The following is a 26615-nucleotide window of genomic DNA, read 5'->3' on the forward strand; positions in this document are numbered from 1 at the left end:
GTTGCTTTGGCCCTGGCAGACTCCAGAGTCATCCCCTGTATTCCTCAACTAAGGTCTGGGAGCCAACAGGAAAGTTGAACACACACTGTATATTACATAAAATTACATACACATAAACATTCTCAAACATAGACAAATATATACATTAAGATAAATAAAAAAGGCACAACAGTAAATATATGAAACATAACGGTCCACGCCAGGGTGTGATGGGGGTGGGGTTTGAATATATTACAACAGTACAAATAAATGGTAGGCTTCCTAATGAGAACAGGACTAATACACAGTAGCTACAGTACACAGTGCAAGGATCTATCTTCAGAAGATGGCAACATTAGTAGATACGTCCTAAAAAACATGTCAGGACACAAGCTAACTAGCATAAAACCCAAAGAAGATGAAGAGCATAAATTAATTAAAAAGGGGTCCACAGTTCAACACAGTAGGGGGCGGTACCGTCATGGATGGATGCTACCCGCCAAAACACGAAGAAGGAACAGTCTGAATGCAGCCCGGAACACTCAGCTCACCGGTGTTTCTGACGGACTGTTTACAAAGCTGCAACAAAGGAAGTTTGCTTTGAATGCGAAGAGCGTAATCTGTGCATGAATGTGTGTTGTGTTGTGTTGTGTTCGTGTTGCGTTGTGTAGCCAGCAAATTTAGTGGCTGCAATTTCACATGGTAGAATACTTCACTTTAATGATAAACCAGCGACAGGATGTTCGCGGGGCTGCCGGAGCTCGGGATCTCTAACGGGGAGGATCTTAAAGAGACCCTCACCAACTGCACGGAGCCTTTGAAAGCCATCGACCAGTTCCAGGTAACCGCGTTACAAGTAATACCCGACATAATGTACCTGCCAGAGGTGTAAAGTAACGAAGAACATTTACTCAAGTACTGTAATTAAGTACAAATCTGAGGTACTTGTACTTTACTTTAGTATTTCAATGTTTAGCTACTTTGCACTTCTCCCCCACTGCAATTCAGAGGTAAATGGTGTACTTTTACTACATGTATTTAATACCTGTAGTTACTTTACAGATCTGGATTAATGATGGTAAATATGATCAGCCCTTAAATCAGACTTTAGTTCACCTGGAGTAAATTCAGCAGCTACCCTGCAGTATACAAAGCCATTCAAACTAGCTGCACCTTTACCAGCTCTGAGAACACTTTAATGATCAATCATTATAAAACATATCAGAGATAATATTCTGAAATGGACCAATCAAACAATGACTACTTTTACTGTCGCTACTTTAAGTACATTTAGATGAGAGTACTTTCTACTTTCACTGGAGGAACATTTTGAATACTTTTACTGTGACAGAGTATTCCTACACTCTGGTACTTCTACTTTACTCAAGTACAAGATCTGAGTACTTCTACTTTTACTCAAGTACAAGATCAGAGTACTTCTACTTTTACTCAAGTACAAGATCAGAGTACTTCTACTTTTACTCAAGTACAAGATCAGAGTACTTCTACTTTTACTCAAGTACAAGATCTGAGTACTTCTACTTTTACTCAAGTACAAGATCAGAGTACTTCTACTTTTACTCAAGTACAAGATCTGAGTACTTCTACTTTTACTCAAGTACAATATCTGAGTACTTCTACTTTACTCAAGTACAAGGTCTGAGTACTTCTACTTTTACTCAAGTACAAGGTCTGAGCACTTCTACTTTTACTCAAGTACAATATCTGAGTACTTCTACTTTTACTCAAGAACAAGATCTGAGTACTGAATTTGGGCCTGAACATGGCCTTGCATAATTGGCTCAAATGTTCTTTGCCAAGAACACAAGTTTGTCAACATTTTGAGGCTTCAGTGATGAACAGTGACAAGTCACAATGTTCCCCCCTGTACTGACCAGCCGCTCAGAAGGTGAGGTTGTGGCGGGAATGCCCAGGGATTTCCTCACTAGCACAAACAGTCGTGGATATTGACCCTTATTGCGCCCCCACCAGATTAAGGGGTCATCTTCACTGTCGATGTTGCTTGTCAGGAGATATGACTCTAGCTCTGAGGACACCGCTTGCTCTAGATGTAATGCTGGGTCTGACTCCTCATTGCCTTTAGCTGCTTTAAAGAAACTTCCAAGGGTCTTTCGGCCCTTCTTCATGGGGGGTGCCAGGGGAGCAGTTGAGGGGGCACTTTGCTGTGAAAGAATGAAGAACATTAATATATGTGTACATATGTAATATCACAACACTTTAGGACTAAAGTAAATAATTACAGTTGTATAACCAATTTAACATGATCTTACCACAGCTGGAGTTATGCCAGTCATCTCATCCATCAGTCTTGCTCTAGCTGTGGTTTTGTTCTCCTCTCTGATGTAATTCATTTTGAATCTATGATCGAGCGTTTTGGCTATATCGAGTAGATCCTGAGTTTTCGGGTCTCTGTACTTCTCCTGCAGGTATTTCAGGATGTTTGACTTAAGTGATTTGGTGAAATCTGTGTCATCTTCTTGCACAGCCAAAACAGAGGTTTCAAAAAGACGGAGAACAGGTTTCACAGAGGAGAGGCTCACGTAATGTTCTTCAGAGAGGGCATCTGTGAAGTCGGCCAGTGAAGTGAGGGTATTGCTGATTGCCCCAAGGACTTCAATATCTTGCCATGTGGGAATCAGATGTCTTACCTTTCGATCAGGGGAGAGGACATGCGAAATAGCTGGAAGCTGTTCAAGTATCCTCTGGACCATCGCTTGCCTCGATCCCCATCTTGTTGGGCACTCCGTTTTAAGTTTATGCACAGGGAGTTTGATTTCCTTTTAGGCCTCAGCAAGGTCTCTCCTCCGCTTCCAGCTGTGACTGAAGGAGCCCACAATCGTTTTGCAAAGACCTGCAGCACGGTCAACTCATGAATCTCTCATGGCATTCTCTAGAAGCGAAAGAAATACATTTAGTCAATACATAATCAATTATTATTATTATTGTTATTATTATCGTTAGTAGTAGTAGTAGGCCTACAGTAGGTAAGGTGTAGTAGTAGTAGGCTATCTAGTCATTAATGTAGCCTATAACCTAAGGGTCATGTTGCTGTTTTAAAATAGGCTATATAGGCAACATGGTAGAGTGACTTAAAAATGCTCACCAATTGCCAGATGTATTCTGTGGCCAAAATATTGCAGCCTGGTCCAATTGTTGATGGAAACTGCTCTCACTATGTTTGGTCCATTGTCTGTTGTTATGCACGCCATTTTCTCCTCTTCCAAACTCCAAGATGCAAGAGCTTCCTTTAATCCCTGGGCTAGAGCCTCGCCCGTGATCTTCAGGGTAAAAAGCTGTCTGCAGGCACCTGCTTTTCATGGTAAAATCAGTCGCTATAAAATGGACAGTCAGACTCGTATATGGTTCCATGGTACGACTGGACCATAAATCAGATGTTGCTGAAAAATAATCCACTTCCCGCAATTCTGCCTCGACAATTGCCCGCTGATCGTTGTACATGGCAGGTAATGCAACCTTTGAAAAATAGTTGCGGGAAGGCATCGAGTAGCGTTTGTCCAAAATGTTGATTATTTTCCTAAATCCGTCATGCTGTACCGTGTTTATAGGGGCCACATCTTTAGCAGGTGGTAAGAGATTGCTGCTGTTATCTCCTTATGCCTACTGGAGTTTGGTGGATATGGTATTGCGTTGTGTATGGTTGCCGTTATAGACGTCTGTTTTTTGGGTGACAGACATTTTCAGAGTTCTTGCTTTGTACGGCTTCATCATACTGAACTTTGTGGTGACGTTTAAGGTGATTGTAAAGATTTGTCGTGTTGCCTTGCTTTGCTGCTACGAGGGCAAAACACACTTTGAAATGTACATCGGACTGATTATCGTCGCCTTGCTTAAATCCAAAATACTTCCACACCACCGAATGCGAACCTTTTTTAGGAACGAATTCGGTTGGGGCAGTTGCCCGATTCTCCCCACTACCATCTGGGTTTTCATCATTCATTTTGTACTTTTCTCACTCACAGACTTTTCCCTCGGTCTCACACTCACTCTCCGCTGTCTTTTGAAAAACTCTCCTACTGCCAGGTTGCTGCTACACTAAATCACGTGATGTACTGGTCGATTTGTGATAGGTTGAGGGAGAAAGCAACTACACTGGCACTTGCGGGCGCTTGAGAAACTCAGAGGGAACTGAAGGTTTATTTGTGGTGCAGCTCGTGAGGAACAAAAAGCAAAACAAAAAAAACAGAAGAATCGTTGTCATTCGGAAATGAGATCACATGTAGGTGTGAATCGAGATCACGGTTTTTTAACGATTTATCGTGCAGCCCTAGTTGGTACCTATTACGGAGAAGGATGACTGTCCGAATGTTGTGCTGCGTTTCACTGTTCTACACTCCTAGTTCTAATTCCACTGTTTTGTTTGTTTACTAGTTGGCAGAGTATGGACCCTGACACACTTTAATGTAACTCTTGGCGCTACAATCCCATGAAAAGAGATGCAAATCATACACATAGTGTGAAGTGTTTTGAAGTTTTAATACAAATAATTTTAAATCAGTCTCTTAAGAAACCAGAATCACCTTCCCTCACAAGCAGCTACTCAAATTTAGGTTTTGCCTTCTGTCATCATTTTTGCCTTCCGTCATCATTTTTGCCTTCCCTTTGCTTATTAGTATTATGCTAACATGATAGCGCCTGCATATATAACAACTCCTAATTGGTATATATTATTGATTGTGTAATAATTTAGTATTTCTCAAGGTTTATTAGTAGATCTATCACCAGATGTTTGTATTGGGTAATTTTGCTTTTGTTCTTATAATCAAATCTGTTCGGTGACTTGTTAAAAATGTGTAAAAGCAACAAGCAAAAGCTTATAAATAATCTCCTGACATTTTGCCTGAGAGTCAAATGAATAAATATAATTTCTGATATGTAAGTAGCGTCATAATAACTTCAGCTACGACAGATTCCTATCATCCCTCAGAGATACCCTTGCTGTGTCACGTGTTTTTAAATGGTGTTTGACCTGCTATCAGACATTGTAAATAAGAAGCTGGCTAAAGCTAGAACTAATGATGAGTCTCTGCTGTGTCACATGGCTGCAGATAGAGAATGGCATCCTGCTGCCCACACTGCAGTCTGCTCTGCCCTTCCTCGACCTCCATGGAACGCCTCGGCTGGAGTTCCACCAGTCTGTGTTTGACGAGCTTCGGGACAAGCTGATGGAGCGAGTAGCCACCATTGCAGAGGGCAAGGAGGAGGACAGGTGAGGTGTTGTTTTTGATTCTGAGTAAAGTTCTGAAGGAACCAGCTTGGATGCTATTGTGCTCTGTTTTCTTTCAATCTTCTTCCAGATATGGGAAGCTTGAGGAGCTGCTAGAGAAGAGCTTTCCCCTCGTCAAGATGCCGTCCATTCAGCCAGTGGTCATGCAGGTGCTGAAGCACCTTCCCAAGGCAAGTTTCAGCAGAATCTCTAATGTTAAACAGTTAAAACTGTAAAATGATAATCAGCAGACAGTGGGTCACATTTTGAAGGTCCGTCGTCCTTTATCATGTTATCCAATAGGGGTTGGAATCCCCAGGGTCCCCACGATGTGATACTATCGCGGTACTTAAGTCACGATAGTATTGCGATTCTATGAAATGCTGTGTATCCATACAATATCGCTACGCAAAGTATCGAGATACTATGCTGTATTGATTATTTCCCCCACCCCTATGATCCAACTAAAGTACTGTGATATATCGGATGAAAGGGGTTTTGATTAGAAGAGAATTACTTAGTTGATCCCAATTTGGGAATTATTTTCATTGCAGCAGAACAAGAAAAAAATAAATAAAAACAAGACAATGTAATTACAATAAATAAAATAAAATAGCATTTAAAAAGAAAGTAAGAAATATACAATTTTGACAACAAATGTACAGAAATTAACCAATGTACAGAGTTGGTCCTTTTTTTATTACATCAAACTCATATTTTTCGTTAGCTTGCTGCTAGATGGCCCCATTAATGCATGGAAAAGTCAACAAAAGCAGAGCAGGGATCCTTCCACCAGGACACACAGACATGCCATGGATGTTGTATGTACAGAATAAAATTACAACATGTACAATCCATATGACCAACATTATTAATCAAGGATGAGCTTCCAGGAGGAACAGATCAGATGAACTCATGATCATGTCACCATGTTTACATTGCCTCAGCGTGATGAGCCCCCTTTATATTTCCCTACCTGCTCCCCCAACAGGTGCCAGAGAAGAAACTGAAGATGGTGATGGCTGACAAGGAGCTGTACAAGGTGTGTGCTGTGGAGGTGAAGAGGCAAATCTGGCAGGACAACCAGGCTCTGTTTGGGGACGAAGTGTCCCCGCTCCTGAAGCAATACATTGTGGAGAAGGAATCAGCTCTGTTCAGCAATGACCTTTCCATCCTGCATAATTTCTTCAGCCCGTCTCCCAAAACACGGCGCCAGGGGGAGGTGAATCCCGCTCATCAGATTAGATCTCTTCAAGTCTTTATCAAAGTCTGTGAGATGATGGAGCTGTGAAGCTGTTGTTTTGCAGGTGGTGCTAAAGCTGACCCAGATGATTGGAAAGAATGTGAAGCTTTATGACATGGTGCTGCAGTTTTTACGAACGCTCTTCCTGCGAACGCGAAATGTCCACTACTGCACCCTGAGAGCAGAGCTGCTCATGTCCCTTCACGACCTGGACATCAGTGAGATCTGCTCTGTGGACCCCTGCCACAAGGTAGGAGTCCCTTCATGACACCATCGTATCACTAAAGAGCCGCACACCCTGAATCCTCTCTGTAGAAGCTTTGTGTGACCTGTGTTTCTGTTCGGTGTGCGCCACAGTTCACCTGGTGTTTGGACGCTTGCATCCGGGAGAAGTTTGTGGACGGGAAGCGAGCCAGAGAGCTGCAGGGTTTCCTGGATGGAGTGAAGAAAGGACAGGAGCAAGTTCTCGGGTAAAAGAAGAGAGGATGGGTTTAAGATTACGAGCCGAGCTGTTCCTCTCAGATGATTAATTTTTGGAGAGTCTCTTGTGCTTCTCAGGGACCTGTCCATGATCCTGTGTGACCCGTTTGCCTGTAACACCCTGGTGCTGAGCGTCATGAGGAACCTGCAGGAGCTGCTGAGTCAGGACTCTCTACCCAGGGTGAGTAGAGAGGGTGCAGCGTGCCAGCGGTTTGACAGCAGAGAAAACTAGCGAGCCACAAAAGAAGTCTGCTTTAGTCTCTTTAGTTTCATGAGGGAGGAAATGCACCCAACATGCTTGTTTTGATACACACAGTGAGTTTTTGTGAGGAACACTGAATCTAAATGTAATCAAACAGTCCAACCATGAAGCAACCATGTAGTGGAAGCACTTTCATCAACAAGGAAGTTTAGTTTTGGTTGTGACCGCACAAAACAACACAGCCGAAACTCCCTATGGGTTATGCCACTGAGAGGCTAAAAAGTTGCTCTTCGCTGTGACCCATTCCATACAAGAGTCCGTAGTCATTTAGAGTTCATGGTGTTTAATAACGAAACATAAACAATATCTAACTCCGGACCACACGGTCAACAGAAAGTGTCAGAGCAATTTACCCTCTCCGCTCTCATCCATCAAACCGGCATCCAACAGGTGACTCGCATACCAATAAACCACACCGATGTGACAATTGCCGGAAGTGATAACCAGTAACAATTAAACATGTTGTAAAAGGAAATGAGGACAATATAGAAATGATAAGCAATGGCAAAACAAGAATTGTGGCTTCTACAACACTAGTAGAGTAAATCATTTATGGTAGGGCTACAGGGTTTTGTAGTTAGCTTTATAATAGGCTACGAGCACAATGGAACTTCCGGCTAACTTCCGTGTGTTGCGTGTACGCTCGACAACTTCCAGTAGGTCGTGTTGTGGTGATTTCCCGGAGATGCTAGTTTCAAGTTGCTGAGTAATAGAGTAAAATGTAGTACAATGAGCGGATTTCGGATAAAAGAGAGAAGGATGTCGTATCAACGAGTCAAAAAGTCGGCCCTACATTGTTGTGTACCCCTGTGTACAAATTCGTCTCGGTACAATAGTACTATTAGCTTCCATAGCTTGTCAGTGATACAGTCTATTTGATTTGCAGGTACGCATATTGTCCCCACTTAAAAATTGCAGTATACCTAGCTAGACTCCACAGGTTCAAATAAACTTTTAGACATATCTTATGTATTATACCTAGCTGGGATGTTCAGCATACATGGGAAAGCAAACTATACTACACCACTGGTTGCTATCAGTGAAAACACAGTAGTAACGTCAGCATACACTGGTAGATTATAACGTGAATTGGTTAACCTAGAGAGCAAAGAACCAAAATAACACGGTTAACCCAGGAACATGGGTAACTATCTTAACGCTACATTCATCCTACACTCAAACTGTGAGGTGGTTTTGACTCGTCCATTGACGGATGACATAACGCCCTCACACACACTCCTCCTGTCACTGGATCTTTCCTGGACACTGAGGGGAAATACAACACCGAAATTAAAATACACACAACCAGTTGCTAATCGTATCAACATAACAACGTATTGAATAACACTAAAAGTATTTAGTACATTTACACGATTTGATTTAGAAGTATTTAGCTGCTAGATATTCAATGTAGCTCGCTAACGTTAACAGCTGAGCTGACAGCTGAGACGTTAGGTAACGCAAACAGCTTGACTTACCTTCAAAGTTGTGGATGTAACTTCATATGTACAGTTTAAATCCATTTTCACGCTTACAACCGGGTGCAGGTGAACAGCGGTCGACAATCCTGTGGACGTCATTCACGTCAATCTTTGGGAGACCTTGTAGACACCGGGTGAAATATGCCATCTTTTCACGATCAAAACCAAAAACTGCAGTGAACCGGAAATGGGTACGCGTACACTCAAGGCGCCGGAAGTAGAACTCCTTAGTTACGTGCACGTAGCCTATAACATATCATACTGGCTTTCATAATTTAATGACAACAGGAAAAAACCCTGCCCACAAATCTAGTCCCAACACAGTTACAATATGTCAACTATATGTACCATTTGAACAGACATAGTGAGGTCATCAAGCTGTGTCTGTGTTTGTGAACAGGACAGTCCCGACCTGATGCTGCTGCTGAGGATGCTGTCCCTGGGTCAGGGGGCGTGGGACATGATTGACAGCCAGGTCTTTAAAGAGCCTCGTTTGGTACGTACAGTTTATACCTCAGGCTCCCTGCTCGAGTGTTGTTCTGGTTAGAGGCCAGACCAAGGTCATTGCATTCAAACCTGTAAAAATAGTCAGACTGTAATAAGTAATAGATCTATTACCATATTTATTGAGTAATTGTGCTTTTGTTCACATAATCTAATCTGTCAGGTGACTTGTTATAAATGTATAAAAGCTACAAGCAAAAGCTTATAAGTAATGTCCTGGCATTTTACCCGATAGTCAAATTAATAAATATAATTTATGGTATGCAAGTAGCGTCATAATTACTTCAGCTATTACAGATTCATATCATCCCAGTTATATGTGCTCCATTTATCCTGCAGTCTGCTCCGCCTTTAGTAATAGATCTTCCACTAATTGGTCTTCTGTCGCCTCCTCTCAGGATGTGGAGGTGGTGACCCGCTTCCTGCCTGCCATGATGTCAGTGGTTGTGGATGATCACACCTTCACAGTGGACCAGAAACTTCCCAGTGAGGAGAAAAATTCCCAATCCTACCCCACCATCCTGCCGGACGCCTTTAACAGGTGAAGCACTGCAGGGGGAGACAGGGCCACATTATATGACACCACTTCAGTACCAGGGGTCCACACACTGCTGAGTCAGAAACAGTGTCCTGATCAGTCAAGTCAAAGTCAACTTTATTGTCAATCTTTCAATTTGTGTGTACAGACAGAAATATATATACTGTTATAAATACAAAATACTGTTTCCCACAGTCCTGAGGTATACAAAAGTAACAGTAAAAATATACATACCTATACACCCACACTTACTGTATTTATATGTATCAATATATATATACACATGAAAAGGCATAAATAAAAGAACAGTCAATATATACAAAATAACACAAAAGTATTCAGTTGGATATTGTTAAGAAATGTACATAGTGCAAATGATTGTCCATAGCAGCGTAAAAAAAGTGTCTGGTGCTGGATTTGTGTGTCTGTGTGTGTGGGGTGTTAAAGTCCAGGTCCAGTGGGGGCAGGGTGGAGAGGTGGGAGGAAACGGAGCACATTATGTGACCTTTTACCTTCATTTCCTCTCCCTGCAGTTATCCTCCCTACAGTTTGCAGTAGAAACAGTGGTGCTTGTATCTGATATCATTAATATTTATGATTTATGAAGGACAGATCATCAATTTAGATCTGTGTAAATCAAAAATCTTTAGCTCTGGGAATGTGTAGTGTGTATTTTCTTAGGTTTATACACCAAACAATGTATTAACAAACAATAATCAGCAGCTTTATTAAATTCCAGGCCATATGAACTAAAGGTGCCAAATAGGCAAGAGTATGAGCTCCACCCCTCTGGCAGACTACAGAGAGTACCCGATCAGAACTACCTCACACTGACTTGTGAAAAAGGCTTCAGTGGGCGGAACTGTGATGTTGATGTGTTTGTGGCCCTCAGGTACCTGCAGGAGAACAGAGTGGCCTGTGAGATGGGTCTGTACTACGTCCTCCACATCGCCAAACTAAGGAATAAGAACGCCTTGCAGAGGCTGCTGCCCGCCCTGGGTGAGCGTCTCTCTCCCTCCACCCAGTGAAACATTTGAGAAGTCCTGCAAAATCCCAGCCATATTCAATCAATCAATCAGCTTTATTGAAGAGACTCAAGGTCCATTTTTTAAAAGACATACAACACTCAAATATACATTTAAAAAAGGCAGTTATACCAGTGGTTGCACAGAGGTGACTGGTATCGTACGGTACTGACACAAGGATTAGACCGCAGCATAATGACAAAATGATGAGAATCATTCAATCGACTGATACATTTGTACATCAGATTTCTCAGGAGTGCATAGATCGTGTTGAGTCTTGCATTACAAAACATTTTACTTGCACTGCACCACTTTGGTTTTTCTAAGAAGTATACGCAAACAACCATTATAAGCAGCCTTCTTAAACTTGACCCACAAGGGAGCAGTATAGAGGAGTACAGTAAGCCCTGAAGAGGTTCACCTTAACCTTATCTGAACACCAAGAGAATTTTCTAGCCAGCATGTTAGCTTGTGCATATAGGACACGCCGCTGTCTATACATGTCATTATCATTATCATCAGCCTTTTCATGTGTGACGATGTGTCCCAGAGACTTAGTTTTATAGCAAACACACAGCACCTGTCCTGACAGATAGAAAAAGGGAAAAACAAGGTTCTTATCCCCTTTTGCTCTACAGACCATTACAGCACTCTTCTTAGCATTGTATTTCACATCAAATTTGACACCGTAATCAGAACATATATTTAGCAACTGTTGAAATCCAGCACTGCTAGGAGAAACAATAGCCAAATCGTCAGCATACATAAGATGGTTTACAATCACATTACCAATCACACATCCTGTTTTACAGCCGCTTAAATCATCTGATAGGTCATTCATATAGATGTTAAAAAGGCATGGTGAGAGTAGCCCTCCCGGCGAACCCCATTACCAACACCAAATGGAGCCCGAGGCTGCATTCCCCCAATTGATCCGCATGCTGTGGTTGGCATACCAATTAGCCAGTATCCTAATTATACTGTTGGGCACACCCCTTTATTTCAATTTCAAAAACCGTTATCTGAAACCACAGCTTCAAACCGACGGGAACTTATCCAACACACTGTTCTTCCTTATTTTATATATAGTTGTTTCTGAGCTCCCATTTAAAATGTTTTTGTTTTGATTGACCCACGCTTGAATGTGTATTTGGCTGGCTGGCAGATTTAATAGGCTCAGTGGTAAAAAGAATTGAAAGCAGGAAATAATAAAAGCTGGATCTCCCCACAGTGGAGACGTACAATGACATGGCCTTTGGAGACATCTTCCTCCACCTGCTGACGGGACACCTCACCCTGCTCTCCGATGAGTTTGGATCGGAAGACTTTTGCTCAGTTGTCTTCGACGGCTTCCTTCTTACTTCTTTTTCCAGGTGGGCGGACTCTAGCAGAACCTATATGACTGCATGATGCACACTCTCAGTTCAAAGCCGTTTCTTTGGTTGAATCTTCTCCGCCATGTTTCTGAAATATAGTTCTTCTGTCTGAATGTTTTTCAGTAAAGAGAACGTGCACAGACACACCCTCCGGCTGTTGCTGCATCTACACCACAAAGTGCTGCCGTCACACGTGGAAACCTTGATGAAAACGCTTGAACCTCCAAAACAGGTTGGCTCCATTTCTACATACAGCTTGTGCTTTGACATGGACTGGACTTCTGTGAGTTCAATGTGGCTGAGGTAAAATAGAAAGGCACTGTCCTTATCTGATATACACAGCTCCAAAAAGAATGAAGAGACCACTCCACATGTTTCTTAAATCTTTATCTCTACATGTATGGCAGCCATTCCAGTGTCTGTTGAATTCCAACACAGAGACATGTTGTCAGTAGTTTATAGAATACAATAAAAACTCAAAGACATATCTATATATCTAGTAAAACCAGAGAAACTGATAATGCTGAAGTGGTCTCTTAATTTTTTCCGGGGCTGTATATTAATATCAGTCCACTCCTACAATGAAGGAAAAATGAATGTAAGTGCTTCTAAACAGTCTGTGTTCATTAATAAAGTACTAGTACATTATATTTATATTCCAAGTCAAGCTGAGGCCGCCAGCCGTGGATGTCACACTGTTTACAGATGAATATTATTGCTTATAACAGAAGCAGTTTGGTAACGACAGCTTTTGTTACAAATGAAGAGGACAAATATTTGATCACCCAGCTAACATTAATCGTGTCTGATGTGACCGCACGTTCAATAACTTAATCAAAAAGAAACACACCTGAGCAACCTGAGGGGGGAGAGATTATTTTGTTTAACGTAAACGATTCTATGACATTGTTTTACGTTGGATAAATCTGCATGCAGTCTTTAGGATGCACGGTAAAAAACGACAACATGCTGCTGTCGGCTCCTCCTCTTAAACTGTCCATCTTGAAAACATCATCCAGCCATGTCAGGAGCATATGAAAAGTTAGTAAAATGGACCTGTGTCATCCCAAACATCTGTTAAAGTTCAGACGTACAGATACAGGATGATCAGACTGATGACTGTGTGTGTGACGCTGCGTACTGACTGTGTGTGACACTGCGTACTGACTGTGTGTGTGACACTGCGTACTGACTGTGTGTGTGACGCTGCGTACTGACTGTGTGTGACACTGCGTACTGGCTGTGTGTGTGAGGCTGCGTACTGACTGTGTGTGTGACGCTGCGTACTGACTGTGTGTGACGCCCTGTCTTTTTGACCACAGAGCAGCGAGCCAGTGAAGGAGCTCTACACCCAGCTAACGGAGAAGCTGGACGCCCAGAAGAAGAGCCCCCCGCCTGCAGATGAAGCGCCGTCCCTGGACCTGGGACTGCACCCGGTGACGGTCCCCACCACGGCCTCCACCCCAACCACGCCCCTCTGAGGCACGGCAGTGTCCCTGACTGTAACCGGAGCCACCAGCTGGCTCACAAATACTCAAAAGCCTGGACATTTACATTTTGGTTCGGTGGACTTTCTCTAGATATTTGTCTAAAGCAGCTGTGTGTTTTTTCTTTAAAGCTTTTCTAAATGTTGTCCTCTTTACGGAAACCAAGTGGCAAAAATAAATAGGGTGATCGAAGTTGTTTTACGCTCCTGTGTTTTATTCATTCGATGAAAAACATTTTTTATGTTTTTAAATGTCATTTTTATCCATGAAAGGGGTGCAAAATAAGTGTCTTGTTTTTTCTGGAAATGTTGGTGTAATGCTAATTTCCAGGTTCTGGTTAGGACTAAATGAGGGGACTTTTATCATGCACCCTAAACACATGGTATGTTGGAACCTTCCCACTGGTAACGAACACCTCACGTCATCGATGATTTGATCGAAGACTTTTGCTAGTTGTCTTCGACAGGCTACCTTCTTACTTCATTTTCCAGAATGGGCGGACCATGCAGAACCTATCATTGACTGCAGATCACACTCCAGTTCAAAGCCGTTCTTTGGTGATCTCTCCGCTGTTTCTGAATATAGTTCTTCGTGAATGCTTTCTCGTAAAGAGACGGCACAGACACACCCTCCGGCTGTTCTGCCATCTACACACACAAAGTGCTGCCGTTCACACGTGGAACTACCTGATGAAACGCCTTGACTCCAAATAACAGTTGCTCACATTTCAATACAGCTGTGCTTACATGGCTGGACTTCTGTGAGTCCATGTGCTAGTAAATAGAAAGCACTGTCCTATCTGATAAACTCCAAAAAAATGAGGACACTCCACTGTCTCTTAAATCTTTATCTGCTACATAATGGCAGACCATTCCAGTGTCTGTTGAATTCAACTCAGAGACATGTTGTCAGATCATTTTGTCAACGAATACTATCTAATATCTAGTAAAACGAGAAATTCTGATAATGCTGAATGGTCTCTATTTTTCCGAGCTGTGCTACTTAATATCAGTCCACCTACAATGAAGAAAATGAATGTAGTGCTTCTACATCTGTGTTCACTAATATATTACTAGTAGCATTAATTATATTCAAGTCACTGAGCGCACGTGGAATGTCACACTGTTTACGATGATATTTTTTTCAGACCATTTGCATACGCTTTTTGTAAATGAGAGGACCAATATATACACTCAATATCTTGGTCTCATTGACCACAGTTAATAATTAATCAAAAAGAACACCTGGCACTGAGGGGGGGCAGATTATTTTGTAATACGTCTATGACATTGTTTCGTTGGATTAACATCTGCATGGCAAGTGCTTTTGGATCAGTAAAAACGACAACTCTTCCACTGCTCTTAACTGTCCATCTGAAAATCATCAGCATGTCAGAGCTATGAAACGTGTAACATGACTTGTCATCCAACATCTGTAAGTCAGCACAGATACAGATGATCGTATGATGACTGGTGTGTCTGTGGCTGCTACTGACTGTGTGACCATGCGTTACTGACCTGTGCTGTGTGACCTGTACCTGATGTGTGTGTCGCTGCGTACCTGATCTGTGTTGTACACTGCGTACTGGCTGTGTGCGGGCTGCTACTGATTGTTGCACACTACGTTCTGACTGTGTGATGACAGCCCTGTCTTTGACAAAGCCAGTCGAGCAATGAAGGTTGCTACACTCCCTATTTAACTGTGGAAGCTGGACGCCAGAAGATGAGCCCCGCGCATGAGCGCGTCCTGACCTGGGATGACGGTTTGACGGTCCCCACCATCGGCCCACCCCAACCAGACCTTGAGGCACGGCAGTCCATGCTGTATCGACCACTGTGTCAAATACCAACTGCATTTACATTTTGGTTCCACCTGCTTTTTAGATTAAGTCTAATGAGCTAAACAAGCAGTGTGTTTTTCAGTCAACTGTAGCTTAATCTAAAGTTGTCTCTTTACGAAACGAAGTGCAAATTAATAGGGTGCCGAAGTGTTTTACGTCCTGTTTTTTTCATTCGTTGAAACATTTTTTATTTTATAAATTCATTTTTATCCAGAATTGGGTTGCAAAAATAAGTGTTCTATTTTTCTGGAAACTGTTGGTGTAATGCTAATTTCCAGGTTCTGGTTAGGACTAAATGAGGGGACTTTTATCATGCACCCTAAACACATGTATATATGCACATGACTGTCATGTCTGTGTTAGATCATTTCTAGTCTGATTTAGAAGGTAGAGGTTGTGCCAAAGCTTTTTCCACATCTGTTTTTTAGTCTTAAACACAGAGAGAAAAGGATTTACATCACACTCCGATCACCAGATTTTTCCCCCTTGCCTTCCAGGGCTTCCATAGTTCTTGCATTATTGTCAGGCTATACAATTTTATCAAATGTAAAATGTCATTGTGTAATATCCCACCTGTGTTGTACTGAATTTGTGTCAGTAGTTAAACAAACCTGTAAATCAAGTGTTCTGAATTACAAAGAGATGTTACTGTGTTCCAGGCAAACATACAGAGCCACATCTGAAACATACACTTCTGTCTCAGGGTGAGATGAAACACCTATAAGACTGTCTGGTCTTGATGAGGTTATTGAAAAGTCTGGATGTAGTATGTTCCCTATTCTCCTACAGCAGTACAGCTGAAAATGCCAGGAAACATCTTGGGATAGAACGTTTTTTCTTGAGACTGTAGTCTGTAGACATAGCCAGCAGTGGACAGTATGAGGGGAGATAAAGGCCAGTTAAAACGGAGACAGAGACCGCATATTGAGGCTCAATTCCAAACTGCCCTCTACAGACTACCCCTCCGTTTCGTGTTTATGCAGAGGGTCCGCCTCATTAAGTGCCGTTCCGAGTGTGGTCTGGGAGTGAGTTATCAAGACGTCCAACAGCAAGTCTGCATCGCACCTGACTTCCCCTGCTGCACTACCTGAATGCTGTGTACAAACAGTCCCTGCAAACATTTACTGATAAACTGCTGAACAAGATATAATTTAATATCTTCATTCGGATGTTAAAAACTTCATGTTACCTCGTATTGTTTTAACGTAGGGTCATAAACCCGTTTTAGTCTAGAAAACCGTAAATGTGCACATTTTATTATATAGTTGTGTTTATTTACAGACTTGTAAAAACTAAGCAACTTATAAACATCAGATTTTTCATTCAAACACAAGTTATGGAAAAGAAATGCAATTAAAGATTATTGGAGCTTTATTTTTGTTATTATTTATTTTTTTATTATCCAAGGTATGCTGATTTGAGACCGTTACACAAAAAGGTTTGGTATTTCCTGTTTCAGCCGGAGAGAGGGGAGTTCCAAAGCTTGCCGCTGTATTCACACCCTCCACCTGAAGGAAGGGACCCTCATTCAGCTGCGAGTGAGACTACAGACGGAGTTCACTCCATCAAGGAGTGGGTAGGGTGTGGTTTGGAATTGGGCCTGAATGTCCACAAAACCCTTTTCTAATAAAATGTTTGACATTCTGGTTCGTGCAGGGGCTTGCTTGGTAAGTAATGTTTAACCTGCAAACCAGTTGGTTTTTCAGTTTACCTAAAGTTGGTGCCTGAGTTGAACCATTTTCACAATGTGTGTAGAGGCTGTAAGTGTCCACCACAGGGAGACAAAAAATAAGAATAGATTATATAGTGTGAGCCAAATGTCAGACTCAAAGAGGAAAAGGTCAACTCGCATTGGTATTTTTAATTGCGTTAAATAATATCTTACAGTCTGGGGCAGTGGTTCTCAAATTACCTGCCGGCCATTTTTATCAGAGCCAGGGAAACATTTCTCTACTGTGGGCTAAGAAAGGTGACTTCTTATTCATGTGTATTTTTTACATATTGCTGTAACATAATGCCTACCAAAATAACATTAGCTATATTACCTACTTCAAAGTTGTAGTTCCTGAACTTAAAGGTCCCCTATTATGCTATAATTGAACAATATATTGTAGGGCCATATCTATACAAAACATGTCTGGAGTGTTTTACTTAAAATAGCAAACAGATCCCCCATTGTAGCATGCCTCATCCCCCTCTATTTGAGCCCTGTTCCTGAAGTGCTGATTCTGTGACTAGCTTTAAATGAACTAGCTGCTGGCCACGCCCCTTGGAGCTGCTGCTGGTCACGCCCCTTTGGAGCTGCTGCTGGCCACGCCCCTTTAGAGCGTAATGATTAAATTACATAATTCACTGTTTCCGGACGGACCGAACTTTGTTCTTCCGGTTGTTTTAGCCTCAGTTAGCATGCTGATAGTATCAGAATCAGAAGTACTTTATTTATCCCAACTGGGAACTGTTTGCGTTGCAGCAGCAAAATACAAAGAGAAGCAAAACAAATAATTAGAACAAAAAAATAATAAAGTAAAAATAAAAATGAATGAAAAAGGAATAAAAAGGAAAACAAAATATACAAATGTACAAAAACACAATAATAATATAGTGTAAATGTACAATGTTGTGAAGTGTGAAGGAGTGCATGTTAAGTCCAGTTGACAGAGAGACAGTGAGTTGTCTGCCAGCCAGAGGTGAATTATTGAACAGAGTTGTTGCAGTGGGCAGGAATGTTCTCCTGTACCTGTCCTGGTGAAAGCGGAGCTGGAGCAGTCTGTTGGAGAAGGAGCTCCGCTGTCTGTCCAGCTGCAGGTGGAGAGGGTGGGTGGGGTTATCCATGATGGACAACAGTCTGTTCAGAGTCCTCCTCTCCACCACAGCCTCAGAATTGTCCAGTTTGATGCCAATGACAGAGCCAGCTTTCCTGATCAGTTTATTGATTCTGCTGGTGCCACCGACACTGATGCTGCCCTCCCAGCAGACGGCAGCAAAAAATAGTGCACTAGCAACAACAGACTGGTAGAAGATCTCCAACATCTTGCTGCACACGTTGAAGGATCTCAGCTTCCTCAGGAAATAAAGTTGGCTCAGCCCCTTCTTGTACACAGGGTCAGTGTTGGCCCTCCAGTTCAGTCCATTGTGTAGGTGCACTCCAAGGTACTTGTAATCCTCCACCACAGCCACATCCTCACCCAGAATGCACAGGGGCAGTGAAAATGTCCTCTTCTTCCTGAAGTCAATGACCATGTCTCTGGTCTTGGCCACATTCAGAAGCAGATGGGTCATTATAAAGTGCCTTTGAGACATTGTAATTTCGATAAGAAAAGGGTAAGATTTCCCCTTACACTTTATAATCATGTTATTAAGCTGCCCCTAGGGTGTTCAAAATACATATTGGTCAAGCTTAAACACTTTTTATGAATTAAATACAGAATGTCAAAATATGGGCATATTGCAAAATATGTCCACCCTGTCGGGGACAAATGTAATCTTCAGATATATGTTTTTTATTACATAATTATAATAAAACATACCTTTTCAGAAAGGTCTTTTGTCCCTTTCTAGTTATTACATTTCAGGTAATGGGAAAAGTCTTTGGTAAATACTAAAATTAGAATAAAATTGCAGTTTTATCTAAGCGATGGCCATAGGTCTTCTTTGATTTTAAAATAAAATGACAAAAACAAATCTAACAAGCAAAACTTTTTAATGGTATTGTTTGATAATCATTTGGACATCAGGAAACACACACAGGGTTACTGTATATTCAATACATATTTTGTTTTTTTTCATTAAACTTAAATTTGACAGGGTGTACATTGGCACGATAGGGTGGAAAATCACATGACAGGGTGGACAAACGCAATTCATTAAGTACAGAAAAACATTAAAAAGGATGAGTTAGGTACAAACTGTACTCAGTTAACATCAGAACACATATCAAGGGTAGGCTACTCATCAGAACATCAGGACATCTAGGTCTACTGTAATTGGTCCTCCATGTACTTCCATACAGATGGCTCAACTGAGAAGGCACGCCTGTTCACAAGTTGTGGTTCCGACATGAGGCACAGAATCTGCCAATCCCCATACCAGTTGATGTCATCACGAGGACTTGGCCAACAGAATTTGTTGATGCCTTTGTTGTGCATGCATTTCACTTTCACATTGTGCTCCTCTACATCAAGAATGATACCAGGGTATCCATCATTGTCATAGTTGACTACACACCATTCACCAATGTGCTTCTCCTCGATGACTTCTGGCCTCCAACTTTTATTCTGTTCCTTCACATTCAAGATTCAAGAGAGTGTATTGTCATTGTCATTGAAGGCAACAAAATTGTGTGTGGAGGAACAACACTGCATAGTTTCAAGTAGTAGTAGTAGCCTATGTACATAGTCAAAGTGCTTGACCCCCCCCCCCCCCCTCCCATATAAATTGATAAGTAATAATAATTTAGCAGTCTACTCACATGTACTTTTGACTGATCACTGGGTGGTGTCTCCGACAAAAGCAAAGCGCTGGCCCTGGACTTTGCTCTGGCTGCTTTTTTTGCCTCTCTCCACTTCTTTCTTTTTGCCCTCTTCTCTCGCTCACTCAGCTCATCAATGCCCTTTTTCTTTCCAGTGTCTCTGTCCTTCTTCCACCTGACCCTCTCTTTTTCAAGATACTGTCTTTTTCTGTCAGGGTCAGCATCACGGCGCTCCTGGTAGCGTTTTGCTATTTCAGCTCCTCTTTGACTCATACCTAAAACAGACGCAAGACACCCTTAAACCAGCAGTCTGACTTCAATTGTTATTGTTAACAAATGGTGTGTATACTGTTATTTTATGACGTTATTATTGTCATTATAGTCAAAAAACTATCCACCTGTCCCCCCTGTCATGCATCATGTCCACCCTATCAGGGAAGTATTAATGACAGGGTGGACAACGATAGGGTGGACATTTTCAGCTAAGATTAGCAATTGATAAGCACATGGGGGCCCCTCAGCTAGCAGAGATAGCAGTAGTGAAGGTGACCTCAAAATAAATATGACAATATTTAAACATTTTGAAAAATAATAATATTTTTTAATATATCCCCATGATAGGGTGGACATGTTAAGCTCGACACCTTGCAACAAGAAAGACAATATGAAGAAAATTGTGAAATTAAGGTGTAAATACTTACTGATAAGGGGTCATGTGTGTCAACCATCACTGAAGAGTGTCAAAATGGTGGTCATGATGTCACCGATGACATCAGCTACCGCATTAAAGGGCCAGTTACAACATAATGACAGGGTGGACACTGATTTGAGGGACATGTATTAAATACTTAATATTTATATTAAATATTTGTTGAAGACTACTAGAATTACCCATTTATGAAAGTTCTTGTCAATAATAATAAGACCATAAAAAATAATTTTAATTTTGTTTAATTTAATGACTTTATTATACTCATAGTTGCTCCCACTATTGTGTGAGGGACATGGCAAAATCGCCTACACACACTTAAAGAAAATGGTACAAATTAATACAAAATAACTCTAAGATGGTAAATATAGTATAGATGTATGTCTTAATGATTATACATTTGAAATACAAACTCAAAACATCATTATTTTGCATTAAATTGAAAATAAATGTGTGATTCTGACTGGGACCTTGAAAGGCACTTTCGCTCTGTACTCCTCCTCCCGTCCATCCCTTATACACCCTACCACTGCAGAGTCATCCGAAAATGTCTGCAGGTGGCATGACTCTGAGCTGTATTGAAAGTCAGTGGTGTATAAAGGGAACAGGAAAGGAGACAGCACAGTCCCCCGAGGGGCTCCTGTACTACCAACCACAACATCAGACAGTAGGCCTACACGTATATCGTATATGAGTAGAGGGAGAATGACGCGTGCAGTTACATATTTAAAACACCGCCTCTAACTCTCACTCATTGATGCTGCAATAATACTGTTATCTTTAATAACCAGTAAACATCAGAAGAAATTGTATAATAGTATATCATAAGGGGAAGCGTCATGACTACGTCATCAGATGGCGACGGTCATGAAAAGGCTAAGTAGAACTTGCCCTGGACCCGCCTCCGTCGACGTCAGCCAATGGAAGAAGACTAAAGAAGAGACGGGAATACGCCATAGTTTATGGGCGCTGTGCACAATGTAGGCATCATTTCAAACATCGTTAATAGTTTTTTATTTTTTAATGTTTTTAATTTTCTTTATTTTTTCTTCCTCCCAATTTAGGGCGCCCCCCCATGGATGGATGTGCCCTTAGCATTCACCTATACTGCCTATGCCCAGGGCCGGCCCTGAGGTGACCTTTGACAAAAAACTATCTACAGTATATGTAGTTAGGATATAGTAATACAAACAGTGGCACTACTAAACTACATCACTAAACTTGTGGAGTTTTCACAAAGTTTTCCAAATATGGGCAGATGTAGACCGGATGTGGTCCCATCTGCGCATCCGTTAACTTGCTGGTTGGTAGGATCAGCTTTTTGACTGGTGAAGCTGAGCTGTTGTTTACCTAGCATGTGTAATGTATGTTCGAGTGCTTGGTGAAATAAAACGTGTAAAAGACAGATCGGATTCCCGTGCTTGAGTAGGACACTGTTTCACCAGTAGAAAACCCCCTTTTGCGGTGGGAAGTATTAGATTAAAGTAGTTAATTTAATAAAACCGTACAAAACTGCAGATAATTAAATAATTTCACAAATAGCTGTACCATTTCACACACACACACACACACACACACACACACACACACACACACCTACACACACACACACACACACACACACACACACACACACACACACACACACACACACACACACACACACACACACACACACACACACACACACACACAATGACTGTCACATGTTGTTCAACATCTGTGTAAAGATTCACTTCATAATAACACTGGTGGGAAGCCCTTGGTGTATACGCAACATTAGAGGGGTGTTTTCACACTTCACACTTTGCGCTGTGTAAACAGGAACAGTGTGTGTGTTGCAGGACTCAGTGCTCACTGAGGTTCTTCTCTGGTAAGATCTTTTTATTATCCTTATAAGCAGCCACTGGCCAGACAGAGTTTCAGGATTAGCTTTTACTTGCTAGCAGTCCTTAGATCAGGGGTGTCCAAACATCTTTTCACAGAAGAAAAAAACTGAAGGGCTGGACCTCTCATTAGAAGAGAGGTTTATTGCCTCATAAGTTAAGTTATAAGTTAGCAAAATCAATCAAATGTAGCAAAATGATGCTTGATACTTGAATATGCTTTAAGAAAATAAACGTCCTCCATCCCAGCTCTCAGTAGGGTTTATTTATTTTGTTACAAACTGTTGCAGCACATCCCTTAAACAGGAGCCTCAGATTGCTGATAAATAGGGGAAATATTAAGGGTATATTTAAAGCTAGTTATGGAAATAAGTTATTGGGCTTTTTAGGAAAATGTTCTCAACTTTAGTTGACTGAATTTATTTGAAAAGTGGGATTATTAACACATGAATATGGTTTAATATATTTAGTACAATATTAGACAACACAATTTTCAGGTGTGGGCCGTATTACATTAGGCGTTTTGCACATGAGAGGGGAACAACGCAGAGGCTTCGATACAGGTTCACACTCACAGTCTTCGTAGTCACTAGATCTCAATCCAACCGGACAGCTTTGACAGTTTTCGGGGCGATTTGTATTTGAAATGCACCTCTCATACCTTTCAGACAGATGACTGGTACACTGATAATAATGCAGTACAAGTAAAGATGGACGCAGTGAAACAATTTGAGAAAATAAATAGGAGGGAAATGTAAAAATACAACAGATATATATATATATATACATATATGGAGAGAGAGAGAGAGAACAAGAAGTTGTTCTGGAGCTCCTTATGGAATGTAAATAAATGTACTTTATTTACTACAGGGAAGTAGTCACCATGGCTTCAGGCTAGTCGTGCTGGCATATAGTTAGAGTAAACCTTTATTTAGGGAAGGGAGGCAAGTGTGATGTGAATGTGTTCATTAACACATTTCAAATGTAGCATCTCAGTTCCTCAGAATTCTTAGAACAGGAAGTGATTTTTTTGCAAGAAGAGACCAGCGTATAGATGCCGTATGCAACCCAGCAGGTAACACAAACCACAGGTGAAAACAGTGTACAGCTCTTTGACAGACGGACAAAACTCAGTAGTACTTGTATGGAACTCACCAGAAAGCTCCTTAAAGCTGAAGGAAGCGGCTGATTCAGGTGATCATTCTCTGTAGGTTCATCTCTCCAAAAGACACTTCTTTAAACACCATCACATAGATACACACCGAATAAATGAATAAGGAACATACAGGAGGGTTACAATTCTGTTTTTACGTCTGTCTTTCAGAAACACGTCTTTCCTTTATTAGTGGACTGATCAGAAAACACTACCAAGGGAATATTCAACTCTAAATGAGTCTTGCCGAAAATATAGCACAGATATTATCGTGTTCATTCAGTTATTGGAGAGTAAAGATTACATGCTGATTATTGTTTTTCATTATTCCCTATTAATGAATTGTATTTCAAAATGTGTATTTAATTAAACCCATCTCTTTATTAGCAATAGTTCTATACACCAACCGTATTGTGTTCATCCTAAAATCTCATGTCATTGCATTTCCTGTTATTTTATTTCTGATTGAATATTTGAAGCTAAACGTTGTAATATGCAATTGAAGTGCATGTGTCTGTTCTTGGGCCACAGGTTTAATAAGCAGAAGGTGTCTGAGAAGATGAAGCCTCTGGAGCTTTCCTCACAGTTTGGGAACGGCAGCAATGACTCTGGGTCTTGTGTGGGGGGGGCCCAGCATGTGTCTATCACTGTGCTCCTGTGCCTGGTCTTCTTCCTGGGCTTCCTCCTCAACACTTTCAGCCTCTGGGTGTTCTGCTGCAGGATGCCCTGCTGGAGCTGTGGAACCACGCTGCAGTTCCACCTGGCCCTCAGTGATGCCATCGCGACCCCCGTCACCCCCATGATGGCGGTGTACTTTGCCATGGGGAACCACTGGCCTTTTGGTCGCTTCCTGTGCCAAGTCAAGATTGCCTTGCTAATTTCCCATTTCTACGGCAGCACCATCTTCCTCACTCTGATAAGCATCCATCGCTATGTGGCCGTGGTGCACTTCAACAGAGGCTCCTGTATGAAACGTAAGGAGTTTGTGCAGAGGCTGTGTGCAGGGGTTTGGTTTCTGCTGCTCATCCAGGCTCTCATCTACGCGTTGGCGCTTCCTCCGAGTAAAGAGGGCAGGAACACCCAATGCCTCACCATCCATCAGAGAAACCTATCAGACGCCTACTTTATCATTAACTTTGTCCTGTTCATCTTAGGGTTTCTACTCCCTTTCCTGGTGTCCGCTGTTTGCTACGGCCGTCTGGTGAACTCTCTGACCCGCCTGAACATCAGCACGCCTAAAGGTCTGAACGTGAAGGTGAAATCTCAGAGGATGATCGCTATGTGTCTGCTCATATTTGGGATGTGCTTCCTGCCTCTGAACGTGGTACGAACCGTGGGAGTGGTACTTAAGAAATACTACCCGCAACAATGCAAAGTTCTTCTGCAGATGGAGACGGCGTATTATGCTTCGTGGATTTTAGCAGGTGTGAACAGCTGCTTGGATCCACTGTTGTACTGTTTTGGGACGCATAAAGTTCGGGAGGCATTCCAGTCTTTCAGGATTGGTCGGGGAGAGGTGATGGCCAGAAATGATTCAGAAACCACTGCAAATCAGTAACATGGAGTCATGCATCATAGCTGAGTCTGATCCATGTTGGAGGCCCAGAATCCAACGTTGGGGAAAGACCATGGGACAGAGAACTCTGCCTTAATACTTTTCAAGCCTGGGGAGGAAGATGATACATAATACATGCCTTCTTTTAATTTGCACACTTGATTTTACCCAAATATCTTAGGGACACAATATAACCTTCTTTATTAAAGTTTTGATTTCCTTACTGAGCCAGATTCGGCCTAACTGTATTTTCTACATTCCCTGGGGCTAGCACCTGAGCCGGTTGGCGCCAATTTCTATTCATAGTGTGTGTGCTGAACATTCAGTGAGAGCACATGTTGGGGAGCTTGTAATATATTTTGAATGTGCTAAATATACATATAATCCTTTTTTCGTTTCTGTTTAAAATGTGGGGCTTTAATTTGGTTGTGGTTGGGTTAGGGTGGTTTCTTTTGGCTAATGTACGGTGAGGCAAATTGCTTTTGCTTGAACATAGCTTCATATTTATATCATTTTTGGAATTCATTTCTTTGACACATAATTTCATACTAGTGTTCTGCACAAAGGTTGCAAATGTACGCATGGTCAGCAGTGCTTGGTTCCATGAGGACGAGGGGCCTTCTACAATGTGTCAGGGGGATAACGGACGGAAACCTATTCAATTGATAAATAATACATGTTTGCTATTTTCTCCCTCAAAAATACAAACCCATCTCCATCATGGTTTTCCCTTTTTAGGTAGAAAGTTTGTTTTTCTTCTTTCTTTTCTGGTTTTATGAACCCTAAAGAAGTGATATCTATTTTCTATGCAAATTGAGTGTGTAGGTATGTCATATATGGCCTAAAATGTTAAGTGCTAAAAACATTTTATTCTGGGAAGTAAATAAAGTTGTTCTCACCTTAAATCATTGCTTTAAACATCTCTTTCAATTAGGTTTAAAATGATTGGGTAAATGCTGATGTATTTTATACATTACCACTGAAATAAATTTCTCACCAAAACCAAACAATTGTAAAGCCTTTTATAGAAATGGGTGTTCCACTGCATTAAACGCTTTATACATTTAAAGAAATATGATTTCTGTGCCCGCACATACCCTGAATAACAAAGGAAATCAATCCCTCTCACACACTCTTAATGTCAAACAGTCATGAAGCTGTACGGTTTCCTTTATAAGCTCGCAAGACTTTTAACCTCAAGCAACAGAGAAATAGTTTGATCACAGCCTTCAAGTTATCTATCAAACTTTAATTTCTTAGAGTAAGCTATTTATTCATTCACAACAAGCATATGATGTATGATTACTTACAAATGAATGTATAGAAATCAAATTATGATCTATAAAGATAATCAGAAAAAGAGATACCGCAGGGCCTTCCTTCC

The 26615-nt window shown here is 41.5% G+C and overlaps 2 protein-coding genes across 4 annotated transcripts; both read left to right on the plus strand.

Annotated features, from left to right (window-relative positions):
- Positions 1-522: 522 nt before the first annotated feature.
- Positions 523-13816, plus strand: nelfb (negative elongation factor complex member B). The gene is made up of 13 exons (XM_063896292.1): positions 523-820; positions 5067-5227; positions 5316-5415; positions 6216-6446; positions 6532-6717; positions 6825-6937; positions 7026-7128; positions 9091-9186; positions 9593-9735; positions 10625-10731; positions 11989-12130; positions 12257-12365; positions 13456-13816. Exons 1-13 carry the CDS (start codon positions 719-721, stop codon positions 13612-13614), a joined length of 1752 nt encoding a protein of 583 aa, XP_063752362.1. The 5' UTR covers positions 523-718; the 3' UTR covers positions 13615-13816.
- Positions 13817-22462: 8646 nt separating this feature from the next.
- On the plus strand, positions 22463-26228 carry LOC134873075 (P2Y purinoceptor 2). Of its 3 annotated transcripts, XM_063896477.1 has the most exons (3): positions 22496-22510; positions 24182-24650; positions 24831-26228. In XM_063896477.1, exons 2-3 carry the CDS (start codon positions 24185-24187, stop codon positions 25232-25234), a joined length of 870 nt encoding a protein of 289 aa, XP_063752547.1. In that variant the 5' UTR covers positions 22496-22510; positions 24182-24184; the 3' UTR covers positions 25235-26228. The 3 variants fall into 3 exon arrangements, with proteins under 3 accessions (XP_063752546.1, XP_063752547.1, XP_063752545.1); XM_063896476.1 differs by having other exon boundaries at positions 22463-22510; positions 24208-26228; XM_063896475.1 differs by having other exon boundaries at positions 24182-26228.
- Positions 26229-26615: the final 387 nt, after the last annotated feature.

The sequence above is a fragment of the Eleginops maclovinus genome, chromosome 12, assembly GCF_036324505.1.
Source record: "Eleginops maclovinus isolate JMC-PN-2008 ecotype Puerto Natales chromosome 12, JC_Emac_rtc_rv5, whole genome shotgun sequence".
Taxonomy (NCBI): domain Eukaryota; kingdom Metazoa; phylum Chordata; class Actinopteri; order Perciformes; family Eleginopidae; genus Eleginops; species Eleginops maclovinus.

Coding starts and splice junctions, on each gene's coding strand:
- nelfb (XM_063896292.1), top strand. CDS start 719: ATGTTCGCGGGGCTGCCGGAGCTCGGGATCTCTAACGGGGAGGATCTT. Junction 821..5,066: donor AAGCCATCGACCAGTTCCAG/GTAACCGCGTTA, acceptor ACATGGCTGCAG/ATAGAGAATGGCATCCTGCT. Junction 10,732..11,988: donor GAGGCTGCTGCCCGCCCTGG/GTGAGCGTCTCT, acceptor ATCTCCCCACAG/TGGAGACGTACAATGACATG.
- LOC134873075 (XM_063896475.1), top strand. CDS start 24,185: ATGTGTCTGTTCTTGGGCCACAGGTTTAATAAGCAGAAGGTGTCTGAG.